Source organism: Hyla sarda, chromosome 10 (assembly GCF_029499605.1).
Source record: "Hyla sarda isolate aHylSar1 chromosome 10, aHylSar1.hap1, whole genome shotgun sequence".
NCBI lineage: Eukaryota > Metazoa > Chordata > Amphibia > Anura > Hylidae > Hyla > Hyla sarda.
The window spans coordinates 73,359,409-73,381,973 of NC_079198.1; the positions used below are offsets into that span (position 1 = coordinate 73,359,409).

General features: G+C 42.3%; 1 protein-coding gene across 3 annotated transcripts in view; it reads right to left on the reverse strand.

Moving 5' to 3' along the window:
- CEP164 (centrosomal protein 164) overlaps nucleotides 1-22,565 on the reverse strand; it is a 150,495-nt gene that overhangs the window by 121,129 nt on the left and 6,801 nt on the right. For all 3 annotated transcript variants that reach the window (XM_056542784.1, XM_056542786.1, XM_056542785.1), the window contains exons 3-4: nucleotides 10,885-10,996; nucleotides 9,485-9,692 (exon numbers count right to left, since the gene is read on the reverse strand). In XM_056542784.1, coding sequence (XP_056398759.1) covers nucleotides 9,485-9,692; nucleotides 10,885-10,996 — 320 coding nt within the window. The remainder of the gene's footprint in view (nucleotides 1-9,484; nucleotides 9,693-10,884; nucleotides 10,997-22,565) is intronic.

Here is a 22,565-nt window from a genome sequence, read left to right on the forward strand (position 1 = left end):
GAAAATTGGTCTTGTTTTGGTACATTCATTTATGGTATAGTAGGTGTGTGTTACCCTACCTTATACTTTATCCAGATAACACCAGCATATGGATTACGTTCTAGTCCTATTATTTCTATACATATAGCAAGTGTGTGCAAAAAATATTCTGCCAGGCAGATTGTATAAAGGTAACTGGGAAAGTGTGTGAGGAGACAGGGGTTTTCCTCTACATTACACACTGACACCTGAACCTTCCCATGGGATAAAGGGTTTACACTTTAAATGTTATTTTTAGACACTGCTGATTCCAGATAAGATCCGGTCCCCGGTACGGAGCACATTTTCAGGAGATCATGTTATTCTGTACAGAAGTAATTAACAGATACAATGCCTTCACTAACAAAATGGCTTCTTGGCACGTAAAAGACATCCGAGATCAATAGACATCAAGGATGAATACAGAAATAGCAAGTTATTTACTAGAACAATGATTTATCGTATCCGCGGGTGTGCTGTTCTGTTCAGTATGGCTGCAATGAAGCTGTGTAAGTGTAGAACATTTATAGGATACTCAAATACTTCTATACCAGTGGTACATTAGAACCCTTGAAGGGGTACTCCGGTGGAAAACTTTTTTTTTTTTTTTTATCAACTGGTGCCAGAAAGTTTAACAGATTTGTAAATGAATACCACAGAAGAAATTATTTTCTTTTTGGAACACAGAGCTCTCTGCTGACATCATGACCACAGTGCTCTCTGCTGACATCTCTGTCCATTTTAGGAACTGTCCAGAGCAGCATATGTTTGCTATGGGGATTTTCTCCTACTCTGGACAGTTCTTAAAATGGACAGAGATGTCAGCAGAGAGCACTGTGCTCGTGATTCAGCAGAGAGCTCTGTGTTCCAAAAAGAAAATAATTTCCTCTGTAGTATTCAGCAGCTAATAAATACGAGTACGAGTAATTAAGAGTTTTCCACCGGAGTACCCCTTAAACAGCACCCATAAGGAGATAATATATAGAGCATGCTAGGTGGACTACACTACATCTCACAGACACTCAGAAGTATAGAAAGTGATCACATATGGGCATTCCCAAATCTGTCCCTATACTATGCTGCCCTATAGTCCACCGGACCTGTTTGTACACAATGCTGCACTTTGACCGCCCGCATGCATGCATTATATGGAGACAGGCTCACGTCACACGTCATATAGGTGCTAGATCTGAGATTATTAAAGGGGTACTTCACTGGCCAGCATTCGGAACTAAATGTTCAGAATGCTGATTTTGCGCTGCGTGGGTCGGCCAAGCCCTTCATAAGGTCACGGCTACGCCCCCTCAATGCAAGTCTATGGGAGGGGGCGTGACGTCCCCTCCCATAGACTTGCATTGAGGGGGCGTGGTTGTGACATCACGAGGGGCGTGGCTGACCCCTGCAGCACGAAAACAGCGTTCAGAACATTAAGCTCCGAACGCTGGCCAGTGCAGTACCCCTTTAAATGATATTAAAAACATAATTCAGGAGTACAGAAATAGAAATTGTTAAACTGAATAGAATGGAGTGCAGAAATAATGTAAAAACAGATAAAGCACTGCAGGAATCCAACATGAATGAATACACATATATATATATATATATATATATATATATATATATATATATATATATATATATGTTACTACACACATACAGATAGAAAACAAGAAATAATCAGAACATGATGGATTGTATCCTGAAATATGGTCAAGTAGGTTCACATTATAAAATATGAGACAGTAGGATTTTGTAGGATTTTTGGAGACAAGGGGTCAGATTCTCCATGCGATTGATATCTTAAACTTTTCATATCCAGAGGCCGAGGAAGAGACATTATGGGCGCCTCCACCTCCTAATGAAAGCCGCAGGTGAGTGCTCTGCTTTCTGCGTGCTTTTCCCTTTCTTCATTAGCATAATAATGAAGGGGCGGGGCTGATGAAGAAATATGTCGGCTCCCTGCCTCCAATGCACGCTAAATAAAACCAATTTTTCCAAGCAACAGGGCGGGATGAACAGGAGCGCAATGCAATTGTGGGAAATAAATCTTTTTACCTTAATACCTGGTCTCAGCGCTCCTGTTCATCCCGCCCTGTTGCTTGGAGAAATTGGTTTTATTTGGATTTTATCGGCATGGAGTAGCTGCAGAGACGGCCCTGTATTGCACCTTTATCCATGGTTGTACTTGGACGTAGTACAACCTCCTTTGGTAAGCGCAATTCACACAGTGCGTTACCTATTCTATCTCTGGGTGTCACACTACGGAGCGCATCCTTGTTCTCTTTTTTATTCCAATGCACGCTGGGGCGTATTAGGAATGGAGCTATTTACAAGCATAACGCAGCACCTAGAAAACATATTTCCTCAAGTAACCCCTCATTTTACAGCTCTTCATCAGCACTATAACCCAGTATACTGAGCTTAGTGCTGGTGAACTAGCTGTCAGATTCTCTTTAAAGGGGTATTCCAGGAATTCATTTTTATTTGACTATGCTACAGGGGCTGTAAAGTTAGTGTAGTCCATAATATAGTGTCTGTACCTGTGTGTGACGGTTTTCTCACAATTCTTCTGTGATTTTCTCCCCAATATTTCTTTTTAACAGAATATAAAATTACTGATTTTTCCCAGCTTGCAATGCGGCCGAGACCTGACTCACTAGTCAGCTGATGACATGGAGCCTGTCTGTGTCAATGGGTGGAGCGATCGATTGGTGGGAGAGAGATCAAACTACAACTAATGCAACAGCTGTAGGCACCCTGATTGAAAACCACAGGTCTTTTGAATGGATGCAGCTCATTTATGTATCAATGGGTGGGGTGGCTGATGTTTGGGAGGGAGGAAAATGTAATTATGGGATTTGTAGGCAAAAGAAGAAAACTCAAACAGGAAATACCAGTTCACAAACAGCTAGCCACAGTGTTATGGTAATCTCACAACATAGCCATTTAGCCCCAAGACAAGCGCAGATCCTTTCTAAGCATGTCCATTACTGTCTGCCAGGTACATACTAAAATCACCTTATGGTGGAGTACCCCTTTAATGTTATATGTTTGTCTTTAGTTCTACATAGAGTTTTATTAAGATGATGTCAAAATCCAATTTGCTTTTATTTCTAGGTCAAATTATTATTATTATGAAGTCATAATAGCGTTTTCCTTCATTCTTACGCCGTGGTCAATTGCGACAACATCACACTAGTTTTTAGAGTCTCCATTCCTAGTCTTTGTTTGATTGTGGAGTTGCGCTTGTCTTTGTTCTTCCAGGATAGAGTTCTATTGTGACAATGTTCCAACAGTCTTTAACAGTAGGCAGAGGTCTATTATGTCAATGTCACAATACTACTTATTTGTATTCATTGAATTTGCTATGATCAATTCATAATAGTGTTTGTCTACATTCCCAGGCAGTGTTCTATTGTGAGGATTTTATATTAAGATGTATCTGTATTCCACTGCTGTGTTACATTGTGATGTTACCAAACAAAGGAAAACATCTAGGTATGAAAAAAGAGAATCATTCAATGGCATAATGGCAGGAAGGCTTTGCAAATTTTCAGATTCCAAATTTTCAGGGTCCCAAATTATTATTTTTTTTTCTTAACATAACTGCCTCAGACATAAAAGGCTGACACTGCATAAAACAGGGAACCCTGACCAACCTTACATTGGATAAATTAAGAGATATGTACTAATACCAGTAAGGGAAGCTGGTAGGTTACGGCTCGTTCACATCCACGCTAGGCTCTGTCCCTTTTAGGGTCTGTTCTGTGCCAAAAAAAGGACCTGACACTGACAAAGTTCCTGACACGAACGGAGGTGGCAGCAGAGAGCACTCTGGTCTGACTGGAAAGGACTACACAATTTCCTCTTGAGCATACAGCAGCTGATAAGTACTGGAGGGGTTAAGATTTCTAAATAGAAGTAATTTACAAATCTGTTTAACTTTCTGGTACCAGTTGATTTGAAAAGCATTTGTTTTCCACCGAAGTACCCCTTCCCTTATTCTGTCTATCTAGGCCATCTGTAACTTCCACTTTTTGTATACCCATCAAACACAATACTTTTGTATTCCCTCCATGTTCAAGCTTAAAATGTTTTATCAGTGGCAGCACTCCTTTACCAGATCTGACAAACCAAACATGTTCTCTTAATCTGGTGTTGAGGTTACATGTTGTATTGCCAATGTAAAACCATCCACCCTCGCATACCAATTAATGTGGGGGAAATTGTGAACACCAGGAGCAACTACCACATCTAAAAATACATTTAGTTTTTGCTTTTTTTAACCAATTTCCCCTTTTTCCTTAAAGGAGTAGTGCAGTGAAAAATAACTCCAAAGGATAGGGTATAAGTTATAGATCGCAGGGGGTCCAACTGCTGGGACCCCCGTGATCTACTGAACGGGGCCACGGTGGTCTGCTGGAAGTGGCCTTTTCGACACCCGCAGGAATCCGTGGCTGACACGGCCCATCAATGTATCTCTATGGGATACATGGAGGGGGGGTGTTGGACGCCGTTCCGTGCGGGGGGTCAGCACGCCCCCTTCCAGCAGAGTGCTGGAGATCGTTCAGGAGATCGCAGGGGGTCTCAGTATTACATTATAACAGAAGGAGTAGTGTAACATATATATGCAGAACCTCTTCAGCATCAATAGTTCAGAATTATACAGTAGGAATCAAATTGGAACGAATGATGGGTTATAGGAGTAAACATCATGAAAAGGTACTAAGTACAGTATATAGTCACATAGCAACACCATAACCTCACAAGTACACAGGACAGGAAGACCCACATCCATGTGGCTGTAAGTAATATGACCTCTTGCAAACAAATTTCTATTCAAACATGAAGACACGGCTACTTACTTTAGCTCAGAAGCAACACACAAAAACAAAGCAACACACATTTTCTAGCTGTCTAGTACTTTGTAAATGTAACTAGGGCAGAAAATCTACAACTATACATTAAGGGAGCTTTTAAGGCAAACAATATTGGTGTCCTATTGGACCAAGTAAAACAATGGAAAAGCATTTAAAGATCAGTAGATCATGGATCCAGCAGCCGCTCCTGGGATAAACAGCAAACACACAGACACCTCTAAGAAACTCAGGATCAAGCAGGGTGCATGGAACTCAGGTGAGGCAAGAAAGGTTTATTACCCACAATGCAATGCGTTTCACGGAAAAAACGCTTCATCAGGCCTGATGAAGCGGTTTTCCGCAAAACGCGTTGCATTGTGGGTAATACACCTTTCTTGCCTCACCTGAGTTCCATGCACCCTGCTTGATCCTGAGTTTCTTGGAGGTGTCTGTGCTATTCTCAGGACAGGCCATCAATCGATGATAGGTGGGGTGCAGACAACCAGCAACCCAGTCCATCACCTGGCACAGCCGTTCACTACACAATGAAGGGGACCAGAACTAGATGGCACAATTCACTGTTGTGTTGGTGCCGCACTACTGTAGCTCAGTTTCACTTAAATGCCTATTGCTCCCATTACTGCGTAATGAGGGCCCCACGGCTGTGCCAAACAGCTGATCAGCAGAGGTGCCGGGTGTCAACATCCCACCGATCAGCATTTTATCAGTGATCATTGTTTAACTAAAGGGAATGTGTCATCAGAAAATAAACTGGGGTATACTCTGCTAGAAAACAAATGTTTTCAAATCAGCTGGTACCATAATGGTAAACAGATTTGTAAATTACATCTATTTAAAAATCTTAATCCTTCCAATACTTCAGCTGCTGTATACTACAGACTAAGTTGTGTAGTTCTTTCCAGTCAGACCACAGTGTTCTCTGCTGACACCTGTGTCCATTTGAGAAACTGTCCAGAGTAGGAGAAAATCCCCATAGCAAACCTCTCCTGCTCCAGACAGTTACTGAAACGGACAGAGGTGTCAGCCAAGAGCTCTGTGGTCAGACAGAAAAGAACTATACAACCTCCTCCGGAGGATACATCAGCAGATATGTACTGGAAGGATTAAGATTTTTATATAGAAGTAATTTACAAATCTGTATAACTTTCTGCCACCAGTTGATTGATTTTGTTTTCCACCGGAGTACCCCTTTAAAGAAAGTTATTTATGATAAACATATTTTTAAGACTTTATGGTGTTTTTGTTTTTCAATTTTTTCATTTTACTATCTATATTTTTAAATAATAAAACGCTGCAGTTTTCAGTCTTACCCATTAATAATTCAGAAAAGACTGCTGCAAAGTGATCTGTACAGCATTACAGTGAAAGGTGACACTAACATATAGATAAGACAATAGGAGGGTGCCTCCAGCTGTTGCAAAACTCCCAGTATGCCTGGACAGTCAATGGCTGTCCGGCAATACTGGGAGTTGTTGTTTTAGGAAACACTGCCTTATGAGATGTTTTTCATTTTTATTGGGGGGAACGGACGTGTAAGGGTGTATATGTAGTGTTTTACTTTTTATTTTGTGTTAGTGCAGTGTAGTGTTTTCAGGGTACATTCACACGGGCGGGGGTTCACAGTGAGTTTTCCGCTGGGAGTTTGAACTGCGGCGGAAAATTTACCGCTCGGATCATTCTTAATTTTCCAGGCGATCGGGTCACTAGTGACCCAATTGGCACGGAATTGGCGCAAATCTCCGGTCTAAATTGAGATGGTGGTGATCAGAAATACGGAGGGTGTACAGGTACGCCCTCCGTCCTTAAGTACCAGGACACGCGGGGCATACCTGTACACCCTCCGTCCCCAACAGTATAAGAGTCAAAGAGGTGTGGCCTAGGGTTTGCTGTGCCCTAAGGCCACTAATTCCTTTGTGCAGGAAATCCCCTCCATCTTGCTCCTTGACTGACAGGCAGGACTCGGAGCTTTAAGACTTTAAATTTCACACATAACTTAGGCATCAGCTAAACTAGCTTAGTGTGCTTGTGCCGCTATGCCAAACAACGGCCCGTGTGTAGAATTTCAAGAGTGGAGTGGTGTAAGATAAGCCCTGCCTGTCAATCAAGGAGCAAGATTTCCTGCACAGAGGCTTTGTGGCCTTTACGTTTAACATTTTTGTCCAATAAAATTCTTTCAATCAGGAATGAGAAAAAAAACCTTTCCTTGAAAGAATGTTCTCAAAAATATTGTTCAACCTACACCCTGTGTCATTGATCATTTATGACCAGTTTGAATTAATAAAATGGAAATCATGGACAAAAATTATTGTTTAACCATTATTTACTTGTATTCAATTTGAATAGTCACCTTCACACTTGTCAATTTTTTGGGATTCCAACAAATCAACTTTAAGAACTGACTGATCACTTTCTGCCTAATATATTCCATTCTATTACAGGGGCCATTGTCACAAGATGATGTTACCCACCTGCCCCTCTTTTATTTTATGACTGATCAGTGAATAGATATTATATGCTCTTTTCTGCTCTTCAAATCATTAGAGCTTGCAGCGTCATAGACTTTTATACCTTGTAACTAGAAATGCCATCAATCCTATAAGAGTAGACAATCTCCAGACAGCAAGGCGGGATGGATAGGAGCGCTGAGATAAGGTAAAGATTTAAAATGGTTTATTTCCCATCATGCAACGCGTTTCACGGTCACCCGCTTCCTCAGGCATGCCCGAGGAAGCGGGTGATCGTGAAACGCGTTGCATGATGGGAAATAAACTATTTTAAATCTTTACCTTGTCTCAGCGCTCCAATCCATCCCGCCTTGCTGTCTGGAGATTGTCTGCTCTTATCGTGCTTTTATCTAAGCGGGAAGAAGCTGCAGAGACACCTTGATGAAACACATTGTTCCATTGTTGTACTTGGCTGTAGTACAACTCCTTGCGGTAAGCGCAGTTCACATTTAGCGTTACCGATTACACCCTGGTGTTACACTACGGAGCGCATCCGTTTGTGCTTTTTTATTTCATCAATCCTATAAGTTGGTGTTATGTACAGTGCTATGTGTGTTGTTACTGAATACTCCTTGCTCTGGTGCAATCCCCTTCTGTCTTCTTGGTGGTTGTGCCACATTGCCAGGCAACCAATATATGCCGCGTACTTTGCTGGAAGGATGCCATTAGATCCTGGTGGTCTATTCTCCTGTGTTGTTCTGTCTCTATTGCTCAGTCACATGCTGCAGCACCAGCATGTTAACTCTCCCTGGTTCTCAGCTCTGTTACTATGCTGAGGTTTCGGATAAATGTATCAAACTCTACTATATAGCTAGCTCTCTCATTCATAGCATATCCATGTGCAGTCTACAGTGCAGTTCCTGATCCAGTCTAGTTTGGCCTCCTTCCCAGCTTGCGGTTATATATTTCCTGAAACCTTCCGGGCTTTATATCATGGTACTTGTAGTACTACTCCTGTTTCTGATTGCACTCTTGCCTCATTACCTGGTTTGCCTGCCTGGTACCTGTTGCCCTAATTCTGGACTCCATCTACCTTCTTGAATCCACATTCTAGCCCAGTATTTCCCAACCAGTGTGCCTCCAGCTGTTGTAAAACTACAACTCCCAGCATGCCCGGACAGCTGAAAGCTGTCCGGGCATGCTGGGAGTTGTAGTTTTGCAACAGCTGGAGGCACACTGGTTGGGAAGCACTGTTCTAGCCTCTGTCCACAATCCTGTGCTGGGTTGTCTATATATTTCCAGCCTGTTTCCCTAGTGCGCACATTTCTGTTTTCAGCCCCTGGTCTGTTCCCAATGTCCGTGCTTCTTGCTTCAGCACCTGGCTACACCCCAGAGCTCCTGGTGGGTTTCTGGTGTCTGTGTTCCTCAGTATAGCCACTACCGGACCGGTTGCAGTGAGAAGAACCTTCATTTATATCAAGACAATAGTTTCCCGCCAGTGCAGGAATACACTTGACCTCTTGCTAAATCCAGCTGCAATTGAGGCAGTGGCACCCTCTGCGGCAGCCTCTGAATTCTTGGTAGATTTCTACTAAATTGTATGCCCGCAACTGCTCATTCATGGCCAAAGTAAATGAGAGTACGTAGATGCTTCCAATGGGTGGCGGGAATTTGAGCAGCGCTGAACAGGATCTTCTGATCCTTTTCAGCACCGCTCAAATTCCTGCCACCCATTGGAAGCATTTACGTACTCTGTCTATTACTAGGAAGGCTACAGATGGTTCTACATACGCATTCAACATTGTTGTGTATGTTGGTACACAACAATACTTCGTAAGAGGCTCCTTACCCCCACCCATTACTTGAGCCACTGTGATTCCCCTCATGGAGCGCCTCTCCCCTTTGTTCTAAAGTAAAGGAGAGACACTGTGTAGCTTCAAACTTTCGACCCTGTCATATTTGACATTAAAAAAGGTCAGATCGGTTCTTATTGGTGAAAAAAAAAAACTGTAAATGTTTACAAACTACAGAAAGGTTCAATGAGTCTTCAGACCTTTCAGTAGACCAAACAAACTACATATGACGACGCTTGCTTCGCTGAGGCACAATTCTTTAAAGTAACTGGTTCAGTAACTAACTCACCATCACAGGTTTGGGAAGTTCCTTTGACTTCTTTTCTTTCTTTTTTTCCTTCTTCTTTTTCTTCTCTCGCTTCTTTACACCACCTTGGGTTTGCAGCTTTGCACGCTCCTGTATAACCAGTTCTCTGTAATGTTCGTCAATTGGATGGTCCCATGTGGACTGACCAGTGGCAAAGTTGAAATAATAGATATCTCCAGTAACATCTTGGCTGAAAAACCAAACAAGAGGGTTGGTAGATAGAAAGCTAGGACATGCCGCAGCTTCTGCAATCTGAAAAGTTAACCCCTATTCTGTATGTAGGAGATTAGTTATTATGGTTGGACAATCCCTTTAAGGTTGACAGTATTATTGGAACTACTCAATTGAAAAAGGGATGTGGGACAAATTTTTGAACTACTAAAGACAGTGGATGCACAAAGGTTGATCTTGACTATATTATCTGTAGTACCGTATATACTCGAGTTTTCAGCAAGATTTTTCGTGCTGAAAATGCCCCCCTCTGCTTATACTCGGTGTGAACTCTCCGCCTGTCTGGTCTTCAACCTGCGGACCTCCAGATGTTGCAAAACTACAACTCCCAGCATGCCCGGACAGCCATCGGCTGTCCAGGCATTCTGGGAGTTGTAGTATTGAAACATCTGGAGGTCTGCAGGTTGAAGACCACTGCCAGGCCTTCATCATCATCCCCAGACCCTGCTGCGCACGGACGTCCCTGTGCGTCGTCGTCAAGGCAACGTCACTAGGCCGGGGACGGCCCGGAGCGGAGAAGTGGGCCTACCGGTGAAAATGGATAGCCCGGGACTACTAACACTCCCCACCGGGCGGTCCCTGCAGCATAGATGGCCCGGACCGGCACACCCTTCCTTCCCGAGGGGAGGTGACTAGAAAACTAAAGGGGGGTCTGGATGATGACGAAGGCCGCAGTGGTCTTCAACCTGCGGACCTCCAGATGTTTCAAAACTACAACTCCCAGCATGCCTGGAAAGCCATTGGCATGCTGGAATTTGTAGTTTTGCAACATCTGGAGGTCCGCTGGTTAAAGATCACTGATGAAGGGATTGACAGGCGGTGATAATGAAGGGGGGGGATGATGACGGGGGTCTGGATGATGACATGGGGAATGATGACAGGGTAATGATGAAGGGGGGGATGATGACAGGCAGTGATGATGATGGGGGTGAAAATGACAGGGTGATGATGACGGGGGTGTTAATGACGGGGGTCGGGATGATGACAGGGGGGAGATGATGTATTTACCACCCTAGGCTCATAGTCGAGCCAATAACTTTTCCCTGGGTTTTTGGGGTGAAATTAGGTCGGCTTATTCTCGAGTATATACGGTATGTGGTCCCTGCAGTTCCCACACCAGGCCACAATAGGTGACAAGATTTTCCTCTTACCATGGCTTCCAATCTGAAGGCAAAGGAGCTACAATCCCTTCCCGAGCCAGCCACATCATTTCAGCTTCAGCATCTGGATCAATCCCTATCATTCTGGCATACTCCTGAATTTCTAGAAAATTTAAATTAAAACATTATCAGAAATGCTAATTTTTATGTTTTGATGGCACTGACATCGGCACAAAAGCTCCCTTCCAGCAGTCATGGATATCCTTCAAACCTATTCATATGTTAGCAATTATAAAGTTAATTTTGATAAATCAATTATTTTACCAATAGTAATGGAACAAGATTTGGAACAACAATTGATGAACTCATATACATTAAATTGGGCTAAAGAAAGTTTAACTTATTTAGGGATTAAATTATCTTCGGATTTGACTCATTTATCTACCCTAAACTTTAACCCACTAATTTCAAGTATAAAAGAGATTTTGGAGTTATACTCCAAATTACCTATGTCTTGGATAGGTCGTATAGCAGTAATAAAAATATTCATATTGCCCAAGGTATTATATCTTTTTCAAAATCTGCCCATTATTTATTCCTCAGCAAGTAGAAGAGAGCTACAAGCTACGGTGTGGAGGTATATCTGGAAAGGTGGTAAATGTAGAGCTAGGGCGAGTACATTATACGCACCTATAGTAGACAGAGGACTTGGGTGTCCGAACTTTGAAACATATTATCATGCAACTATACAGCTAAAAAATTGGTGGCATGAGAAACAAGATAAAACTTGGGTATTAATAGAGGCAAATCAATTGAAAACATCAACTAATATTGTGCTTTGGTCCACAGCAATTTCAAAAGGTCCGGTCACCACCAGTACCCCCACAATTGAAGCTAGTATTAAAATATGGAGAAGCTTGGTGAGCAAAGGTATCATAAACTTTGCTACTTATCTTACTACACCAATAGAAGCCCTAGAATATTTGCTCCCATACACAGATTTTGAAGAATGGAGGAAGCAGGGTATAGAGAAATTATCGGACATTGGACAACAAGGCTCTTTAAAGGGGTACTCCACCCCTAGACATCTTATCCCCTATCCAAAGGATAAGGGATAAGATGTCTGATCACAGGGGTCCAGCCGCTGGGGACCCCGCAATATAGCATGCAGCACCCACCTGTTTCTGCTTCCGGCAGCGCTGGAGGTTCTGGCTCCCGACCACGGGAACAGAAGATTGTGACTTCACGACTCCGCCCCCGTGTGATGTCACGCCCCGCCCCCTCAATGCAAGTCTATGGGAGGGGGTGTGACAGCCCCCTCCCATAGACTTGCATTGAGGGGGCGGGGCGTGACGCCACACAGGGCGGGTCCCCAGTGGCTGGACCCCCGCGATCAGACATCTTATACCCTATCCTTTGGATAGGGGATAAGATGTCTAGGGGTGGAGTACCCCTTTAATGCCATTTGTGGACATATGCTCTAAATTTAACGTTTCTTTAAAAGATTTTTTTTTTATATTTACAGTTAAGACACCTTTGAACTTGCTTAAGTGGTGTAAAGAACAAACAAGCACCTCCTATGAAATCTATTTTCAAAATAAGGAGCGTACAGAGTACCAAAAAGGGTATATCTTTGGCATGTGATCATTTAATTATGTTTAAATAACCCCGCCCTCATTATTTCCAACAAAAATGGGAGGAGGATCTGGGACAGACCTTTTCACGGGAAGACTGGGAGTTTGTGTTTAGTTTACCTTTCAGAGTTTCACACTGTACTAATCATCTAGATATTTCTAGGAAGTTATTATATAGATGGCACTGGGTGCCACTACAATTAAATCGTATTTCATCCAAAACGTCAAGGTACTGTTGGAGATGTACGGTAAGGCGGAAATTGGTTCACTACGACATGGATTGCCTAGAAGTTCAAAAGTATTGGAACCAAATTCTCCTCCTTATTAATAAAGTGGTGAATCGATCTATTAAGTGGGGACCAGAAATCGCATTACTTTCTCTCACGACAAATACCTTGGTGACTTGGTTGACAATAATAACACACATTTTATTTGTATCACGTAGTCAAATTGCTAGTAAATGGAAAACAGTGAGCTTAGCAGATCTCTCCGAACTAGGAAACACAGTACACAGAAATTATGTGATGGAGGGTTTGATAGCGCAAAGCAATTCAGATAGTAAAATACATGAACAAAACTGGAAATTATGGAAATTATACGGAGACTATACATTAGGTAACACTAAATGAAAACAAATTATGCTGTCACAGCACATAAGGTTTAAGCATTGATCTCCTGTCCTCCCAGTAAACAAGGAACCCTATAGGTATGAAAGAGTTGAGTGAATGGCGGTATGAATCATCCTCTTTCCTTTTTTATTTTTGTCCTTTTCCTGTACTCAGGGAATATGTAATATGTTGCATTGTTTGTATTGCTTTGTGAAGTATAATAAAAAGATTAAAAAAAAAAAAAAAAGGAAATGCTAATTTGTCTCCAAGGGAAGACACAACAGGCAGGACGTAGATTTAAAGTTGTCAGAGAACGCAATATAGAGCATTTACCACAAGAAACAATGAAGGAAAAAGAGTGCTGTAATTGGAAAAAGCTCTGTCCATCTAATAGAGTTGGCTGGCAATGCACAAGGCTGACTGACAATTCAGTTGTGTGGGGGACAAGAACCCAATTCTTGTTATCAGTGGGAGTTCAAGCATTCAGACTTTTATTATCTATCTTATGCATAATCTAGAGAAAGAAAGGAAGGCGCCTCATGTGCGGGATCAGTAGATCTTGCAGGTGGAGGTAGGGGACGGTGATTCCCAAGCCGCTTACCAAAGTTGGTTGTGCGCCCACACACAACAAGGTTAAGAGCAGAAGAGATATGGAAGAAGGTCCACTGCAGCCCTCCTGGGTGAGAGTAAAATCAAAATCCCTTCTGGTCAGTTGCGATTTGGTTTACCGCACTGTTTATTATTTATTTTATTTTTATAAGGCAGCGATATACAATTAAATTTTTTTTTTTAATCCTTTGAATTAACATACATAACTCTTTGTATCATATACAATTTTCGAAATAATATCCAACTTGCGTTGTTGAATGCCGCCCCGGTGACTAAGCGGTGTGACTCCTTGAGTCGCTTGTGTTGTTATATTCACACCACATGCGATAATTATATTATATTATATTTATATATATATATATATATATATATATGTTTATAGGATTGCATTGTGCTTTTATATTGCTGTTTTATTATTATTTTTGTGATTTTTGTTTGTCTATTTATATTTATTTATATCTATTTATATATTTTTTTCACACATTGTCACATGGATATGTAATTCTATGTAACAACTCTTTCAAAAAGCACTCTAATGGTTAATTCCTGGAGGTATATATATCTGTTACCAGCCTTCCCTTGTCATGCCTGATGAAGCTGCGCATGCGCAGCGAAACGCGTTGCATCTAATAAATCCATTGATTTTACTTGGCTGCCTGATGGTTCCTCTCTGCGCCAGACAAACTCCTGACTCCCTGGTCATTCGGTTTTGATCTTATGCATAAGTGATTGTTAATGGAAAACCCGTTTTAACAAAGTCAAAAGGTAAAACATTTCCTGATAGACTGTCACTTATTCACTCCCGCACTAACCACACTACCGTACTGACGGATAGTGCGGGGGATGCTGATTCATATGATCCCTACCTTGCCCGGATCCATCCAGCCGTTTGCCCGCAATCTTAGTTTTTCTATATATGCAAATGTAGCTGTAACTGGCACGGACAGGGTTTTCAGGACGCCGCCTACTTATGAATATTCATCCCCCCTCCCTCCAGCTCTCTCTCTCCCCGCGCTCCTAACTGGTCTTCACTGCACATGTCAGGAAGTGGCACATGCGCAGTGGAGACCAGATAGGAGAGGCGGGATGAATATTCATAAGCGGGCGGCGCTGCGGACGGGCAGCGCTAATGTCACAGTGCCACTAGGCTGTTGAAAACCCTGCCTGTGCCAGTTACAGCCACATTTGCATATACATAGAAAAACTAAGATTGCGGGCGAACGGCTGGACGGATCCGGGCAAGGTAGGGATCATATGAATCAGTATCCCCCGCACTATCTGTTAGTGTGGTTAGTGCGGGAGTGAACATGTGACAGCTTTCCTTTAACAACTTAACGACAATTGACATAAATGTATGTCATGGTGCCGTGGTACTTAACGTACCATGACGTACATTTACGCTCCGCCATGACCGCGAGCACCGGACCGGAGCTCGCGTCATGCGTGGCAGGTCCCAGCTGCTATCAGCAGCCAGGGACCCGCCGGTAATGGCAGACATCCGAAAACACGTGGATGTCCGCCATTAACCCCTCAGATGCCGTGATCAATACAGATTACGGCATCTGCGGCAGTGCAGTACTTTAAATACTGTATTTATCGGGGTATACCACGCACCGGCCTATAACACGCACCCTCATTTTACCAAGGATATTTGGGTAAAAAAAGTTTTTTATAATGCAATCGCAAATCGCAAAGCATACCTAGGCTGGATCAACATTGACAGTATTACTTTTAACTGTCTTCAGCTCTTACAGGTGAAACTGAAGTAAATATTTCGATTTCAGATACACAGCAAAAAAAAAACAAAAACGTTCAAACGTATAAAACTGTCTTTCAGCTAAAGAAATTCCAAATCTGTGTAAATATACCTTAAGGCCAACTTATTAACTGATGCTTTTAAGTGGTAAGTATGACAATGTACAGCACCAATATAAACAGCACAAGCTGAATCCCCGATGTCAAAGGAGCTACCCAGAAAATCAATGTTATAGTCATAAAAGTTCTGGGTGGGCTGGGGGAAAAAAAAACACTCGCCTGCCACCGATCCCCAGATGGTCCCCACCGCAGAGGGCTTCCTGCTCATCTCTAGACACTAAGGAAATGCCTCCTCAGTCAATGTTTAACCATAGTGGTGACTAAGCCAGTGATTGGCTGAGTAGGTATTTCCTCTGTGCTAAGAGGAGCGCAGAAAGCCCTTGGTGGCAGGAGAATACCGTATATACTCGAGTATAAGCCGACCCAAATATAAGCCGAGGCCCATAATTTCACCCCCCCCCCCTTAGTTTTCTACTCACCTCCCCTCGGTGGGAAGGAAGGGTGAGCTGGTCTGGGCCATCTATGCTGCAGGGACCAACCGGTGGGGAGGGTTAGTCGTTCCGGGCTGTCCATTTTCACCGGGCAGGCCCGGAGCGCGGAGAAGAGGGCCCCCACGGTGAAAATGGATAGCCCAGAACGACTAACCCTCCCCACCGGACGGTCCCTGCAGCATAGATGGCCCGGACCAGCTCACCCTTCCTTCCCACCGAGGGGAGGCGATTAGAAAACTAAAAGGGGGGTCTGGATGATGACGAAGGCCGCAGTGGTCTTCAACCTGCGCACCTCCAGAGGTTTCAAAACTGCAACTCACAGCATGCCCGGACAGCCGATGGCTGTCCGGGCATGCTGGGAGTTGTAGTTTTGCAACATCTGGAGGTCCGCAGGTTGAAGACCACTGAGAAGGGATTGACAGGCGGAGAGTTCACTAGAGTATAAACCGAGGGGGGCGTTTTCAGCAGGAAAAATCGTGCTGAAAAACTCGGCTTATACTCAACTATATACGGTATGTATTTTATTTTATTTTTTTTCATTTCACTCTAAAATAATTCTCAGGACAGTCCCTTTAAACTCTGGTACCTATTTACCTTTTGTATAAGAGTGGTGTTGATTCATAAAAGATTCCCATCAATAAATGTATAGAAGGGGTATTCCCATCATCCATATTTATCCACAGGATAGGTAATAAATGTCACAGTGTTGGGTGTATCACCCATATGTGATCAATGTTAATAACTGGAACACTCTTAAATGTGCTGTATGAGGTAACATTAGCTTTTGTTCTCGTTAGTTCTTCTTCATAAGGGTATATGTTTAGTCACTTAATTGAGTGAAAGCGAAGAAATACAATATGAGGCCCCTTTCACACTGCAGTTTCTCCCCGTCGAGAACGGCCGTCAAAGTCGCTTTTTTTTTGTGTGACTTTAATGGCTGTTGTCATGACAACAACGGGTACCGGCGGCTCCCATTTTCTATTACGGGGGCTGCCGGGGTTCATTGTTTTTTGATGGGAATAGCGGGAGAAAAAGACGGCTCTTGCAGTAGTTTTTCTCCCGCTACTCCTCCGGGCAACCCCCACAGCTGTCACACTGCCATATGCTACAGCAGTGTGAAAGTAGCCTATAAGACCATATGCTAACAGCAGTGTGAAAGTAGCCTATAAGACCATATGGTAACAGCAGTGTGAAAGTAGCCTATAAGACCATATGCTAACAGCAGTGTGAAAGTAGCCTATAAGACCATATGCTAACAGCAGTGTGAAAGTAGCCTATAAGACCATATGCAAACAGCAGTGTGAAAGTAGCCTATAAGACCATATGCTAACAGCAGTGTGAAAGTAGCCTATAAGACCATATGCTAACAGCAGTGTGAAAGTAGCCTATAAGACCATATGCTAATAGCAGTGTGAAAGTAGCCTATAAGACCATATGCTAACAGCAGTGTTAAAATTAGCCTATAAGACCATATGCTAACAGCAGTGTGAAAGTAGCCTATAAGACCATATGCTAACAGCAGTGTGAAAGTAGCCTATAAGACCATATGCTAACAGCAGTGTGAAAGTAGCCTATAAGACCATATGCTTACAGCAGTGTGAAAGAAGCCTATAAGACCATATGCTAACAGCAGTGTGAAAGTAGCCTATAAGACCATATGGTAACAGCAGTGTGAAAGTAGCCTATAAGACCATATGCTAACAGCAGTGTGAAAGTAGCCTAAAAGACCATAAGCTAACAGCAGTGTGAAAGTAGCCTATAAGACCATATGCTAACAGCAGTGTGAAAGTAGCCTATAAGACCATATGCTAACAGCAGTGTGAAAGTAGCCTATAAGACCATATGCTTACAGCAGTGTGAAAGAAGCCTATAAGACCATATGCTAACAGCAGTGTGAAAGTAGCCTATAAGACCATATGCTAACAGCAGTGTGAAAGTAGCCTATAAGACCATATGCTAACAGCAGTGTGAAAGTAGCCTATAAGACCATATGTTAACAGCAGTGTGAAAGTAGCCTATAAGACCATATGCTAACAGCAGTGTGAAAGTAGCCTATAAGACCATATGCTAACAGCAGTGTGAAAGTAGCCTATAAGACCATATGCTAACAGCAGTGTGAAAGTAGCCTATAAGACCATATGCTAACAGCAGTGTGAAAGTAGCCTATAAGACCATATGCTAACAGCAGTGTGAAAGTAGCCTATAAGACCATATGCTAACAGCAGTGTGAAAGTAGCCTATAAGACCATATGCTAACAGCAGTGTGAAAGTAGCCTATAAGACCAAATGCTAACAGCAGTGTGAAAGAAGCCTATAAGACCATATGCTAACAGCAGTGTGAAAGTAGCCTATAAGACCATATGCTAACAGCAGTGTGAAAGAAGCCTATAAGACCATATGCTAACAGCAGTGTGAAAGTAGCCTATAAGACCATATGCTAACAGCAGTGTGAAAGTAGCCTATAAGACCATATGCTAACAGCAGTGTGAAAGAAGCCTAAGACCATATGCTAACAGCAGTGTGAAAGTAGCCTATAAGACCATATGCTAACAGCAGTGTGAAAGTAGCCTATAAAACCATATGCTAACAGCAGTGTGAAAGTAGCCTATAAGACCATATGCTAACAGCAGTGTGAAAGTAGCCTAAGACCATATGCTAACAGCAGTGTGAAAGTAGCCTATAAGACCATATGCTAACAGCAGTGTGAAAGTAGCCTATAAGACCATATGCTAACAGCAGTGTGAAAGTAGCCTATAAGACCAAATGCTAACAGCAGTGTGAAAGAAGCCTATAAGACCAAATGCTAACAGCAGTGTGAAAGTAGCCTATAAGACCATATGCTAACAGCAGTGTGAAAGTAGCCTATAAAACCATATGCTAACAGCAGTGTGAAAGTAGCCTATAAGACCATATGCTAACAGCAGTGTGAAAGTAGCCTATAAGACCATATGCTAACAGCAGTGTGAAAGTAGCCTATAAGACCATATGCTAACAGCAGTGTGAAAGTAGCCTATAAGACCATATGCTAACAGCAGTGTGAAAGTAGCCTATAAGACCATATGCAAACAGCAGTGTGAAAGTAGCCTATAAGACCATATGCTAACAGCAGTGTGAAAGTAGCCTATAAGACCATATGCTAACAGCAGTGTGAAAGTAGCCTATAAGACCATATGCTAATAGCAGTGTGAAAGTAGCCTATAAGACCATATGCTAACAGCAGTGTTAAAATTAGCCTATAAGACCATATGCTAACAGCAGTGTGAAAGTAGCCTATAAGACCATATGCTAACAGCAGTGTGAAAGTAGCCTATAAGACCATATGCTAACAGCAGTGTGAAAGTAGCCTATAAGACCATATGCTAACAGCAGTGTGAAAGTAGCCTATAAGACCATATGCTAACAGCAGTGTGAAAGTAGCCTATAAGACCAAATGCTAACAGCAGTGTGAAAGTAGCCTATAAGACCAAATGCTAACAGCAGTGTGAAAGTAGCCTATAAGACCATATGCTTACAGCAGTGTGAAAGAAGCCTATAAGACCATATGCTAACAGCAGTGTGAAAGTAGCCTATAAGACCATATGCTTACAGCAGTGTGAAAGAAGCCTATAAGACCATATGCTAACAGCAGTGTGAAAGTAGCCTATAAGACCATATGCTTACAGCAGTGTGAAAGAAGCCTATAAGACCATATGCTAACAGCAGTGTGAAAGTAGCCTATAAGACCATATGGTAACAGCAGTGTGAAAGTAGCCTATAAGACCATATGCTAACAGCAGTGTGAAAGTAGCCTATAAGACCATAAGCTAACAGCAGTGTGAAAGTAGCCTATAAGACCATATGCTAACAGCAGTGTGAAAGTAGCCTATAAGACCATATGCTAACAGCAGTGTGAAAGTAGCCTATAAGACCATATGCTAACAGCAGTGTGAAAGTAGCCTATAAGACCATATGCTAACAGCAGTGTGAAAGTAGCCTATAAGACCATATGCTAACAGCAGTGTGAAAGTAGCCTATAAGACCATATGCTAACAGCAGTGTGAAAGTAGCCTATAAGACCATATGCTAACAGCAGTGTGAAAGTAGCCTATAAGACCATATGCTAACAGCAGTGTGAAAGTAGCCTATAAGACCATATGCTAACAGCAGTGTGAAAGTAGCCTATAAGACCAAATGCTAACAGCAGTGTGAAAGAAGCCTATAAGACCATATGCTAACAGCAGTGTGAAAGTAGCCTATAAGACCATATGCTTACAGCAGTGTGAAAGAAGCCTATAAGACCATATGCTAACAGCAGTGTGAAAGTAGCCTATAAGACCATATGCTTACAGCAGTGTGAAAGAAGCCTATAAGACCATATGCTAACAGCAGTGTGAAAGTAGCCTATAAGACCATATGGTAACAGCAGTGTGAAAGTAGCCTATAAGACCATATGCTAACAGCAGTGTGAAAGTAGCCTAAAAGACCATAAGCTAACAGCAGTGTGAAAGTAGCCTATAAGACCATATGCTAACAGCAGTGTGAAAGTAGCCTATAAGACCATATGCTAACAGCAGTGTGAAAGTAGCCTATAAGACCATATGCTTACAGCAGTGTGAAAGAAGCCTATAAGACCATATGCTAACAGCAGTGTGAAAGTAGCCTATAAGACCATATGCTAACAGCAGTGTGAAAGTAGCCTATAAGACCATATGCTAACAGCAGTGTGAAAGTAGCCTATAAGACCATATGTTAACAGCAGTGTGAAAGTAGCCTATAAGACCATATGCTAACAGCAGTGTGAAAGTAGCCTATAAGACCATATGCTAACAGCAGTGTGAAAGTAGCCTATAAGACCATATGCTAACAGCAGTGTGAAAGTAGCCTATAAGACCATATGCTAACAGCAGTGTGAAAGTAGCCTATAAGACCATATGCTAACAGCAGTGTGAAAGTAGCCTATAAGACCATATGCTAACAGCAGTGTGAAAGTAGCCTATAAGACCATATGCTAACAGCAGTGTGAAAGTAGCCTATAAGACCAAATGCTAACAGCAGTGTGAAAGAAGCCTATAAGACCATATGCTAACAGCAGTGTGAAAGTAGCCTATAAGACCATATGCTAACAGCAGTGTGAAAGAAGCCTATAAGACCATATGCTAACAGCAGTGTGAAAGTAGCCTATAAGACCATATGCTAACAGCAGTGTGAAAGTAGCCTATAAGACCATATGCTAACAGCAGTGTGAAAGAAGCCTAAGACCATATGCTAACAGCAGTGTGAAAGTAGCCTATAAGACCATATGCTAACAGCAGTGTGAAAGTAGCCTATAAAACCATATGCTAACAGCAGTGTGAAAGTAGCCTATAAGACCATATGCTAACAGCAGTGTGAAAGTAGCCTAAGACCATATGCTAACAGCAGTGTGAAAGTAGCCTATAAGACCATATGCTAACAGCAGTGTGAAAGTAGCCTATAAGACCATATGCTAACAGCAGTGTGAAAGTAGCCTATAAGACCAAATGCTAACAGCAGTGTGAAAGAAGCCTATAAGACCAAATGCTAACAGCAGTGTGAAAGTAGCCTATAAGACCATATGCTAACAGCAGTGTGAAAGTAGCCTATAAAACCATATGCTAACAGCAGTGTGAAAGTAGCCTATAAGACCATATGCTAACAGCAGTGTGAAAGTAGCCTATAAGACCATATGCTAACAGCAGTGTGAAAGTAGCCTATAAGACCATATGCTAACAGCAGTGTGAAAGTAGCCTATAAGACCATATGCTAACAGCAGTGTGAAAGTAGCCTATAAGACCAAATGCTAACAGCAGTGTGAAAGAAGCCTATAAGACCATATGCTAACAGCAGTGTGAAAGTAGCCTATAAGACCATATGCTAACAGCAGTGTGAAAGTAGCCTATAAGACCATATGCTAACAGCAGTGTGAAAGTAGCCTAAGACCATATGCTAACAGCAGTGTGAAAGTAGCCTATAAGACCATATGCTAACAGCAGTGTGAAAGTAGCCTATAAGACCATATGCTAACAGCAGTGTGAAAGTAGCCTATAAGACCAAATGCTAACAGCAGTGTGAAAGAAGCCTATAAGACCATATGCTAACAGCAGTGTGAAAGTAGCCTATAAGACCATATGCTAACAGCAGTGTGAAAGTAGCCTATAAAACCATATGCTAACAGCAGTGTGAAAGTAGCCTATAAGACCATATGCTAACAGCAGTGTGAAAGTAGCCTATAAGACCATATGCTAACAGCAGTGTGAAAGTAGCCTATAAGACCATATGCTAACAGCAGTGTGAAAGTAGCCTATAAGACCATATGCTAACAGCAGTGTGAAAGTAGCCTATAAGACCAAATGCTAACAGCAGTGTGAAAGAAGCCTATAAGACCATATGCTAACAGCAGTGTGAAAGTAGCCTATAAGACCATATGCTAACAGCAGTGTGAAAGAAGCCTATAAGACCATATGCTAACAGCAGTGTGAAAGAAGCCTATAAGACCATATGCTAACAGCAGTGTGAAAGAAGCCTATAAGACCATATGCTAACAGCAGTGTGAAAGTAGCCTATAAGACCATATGCTA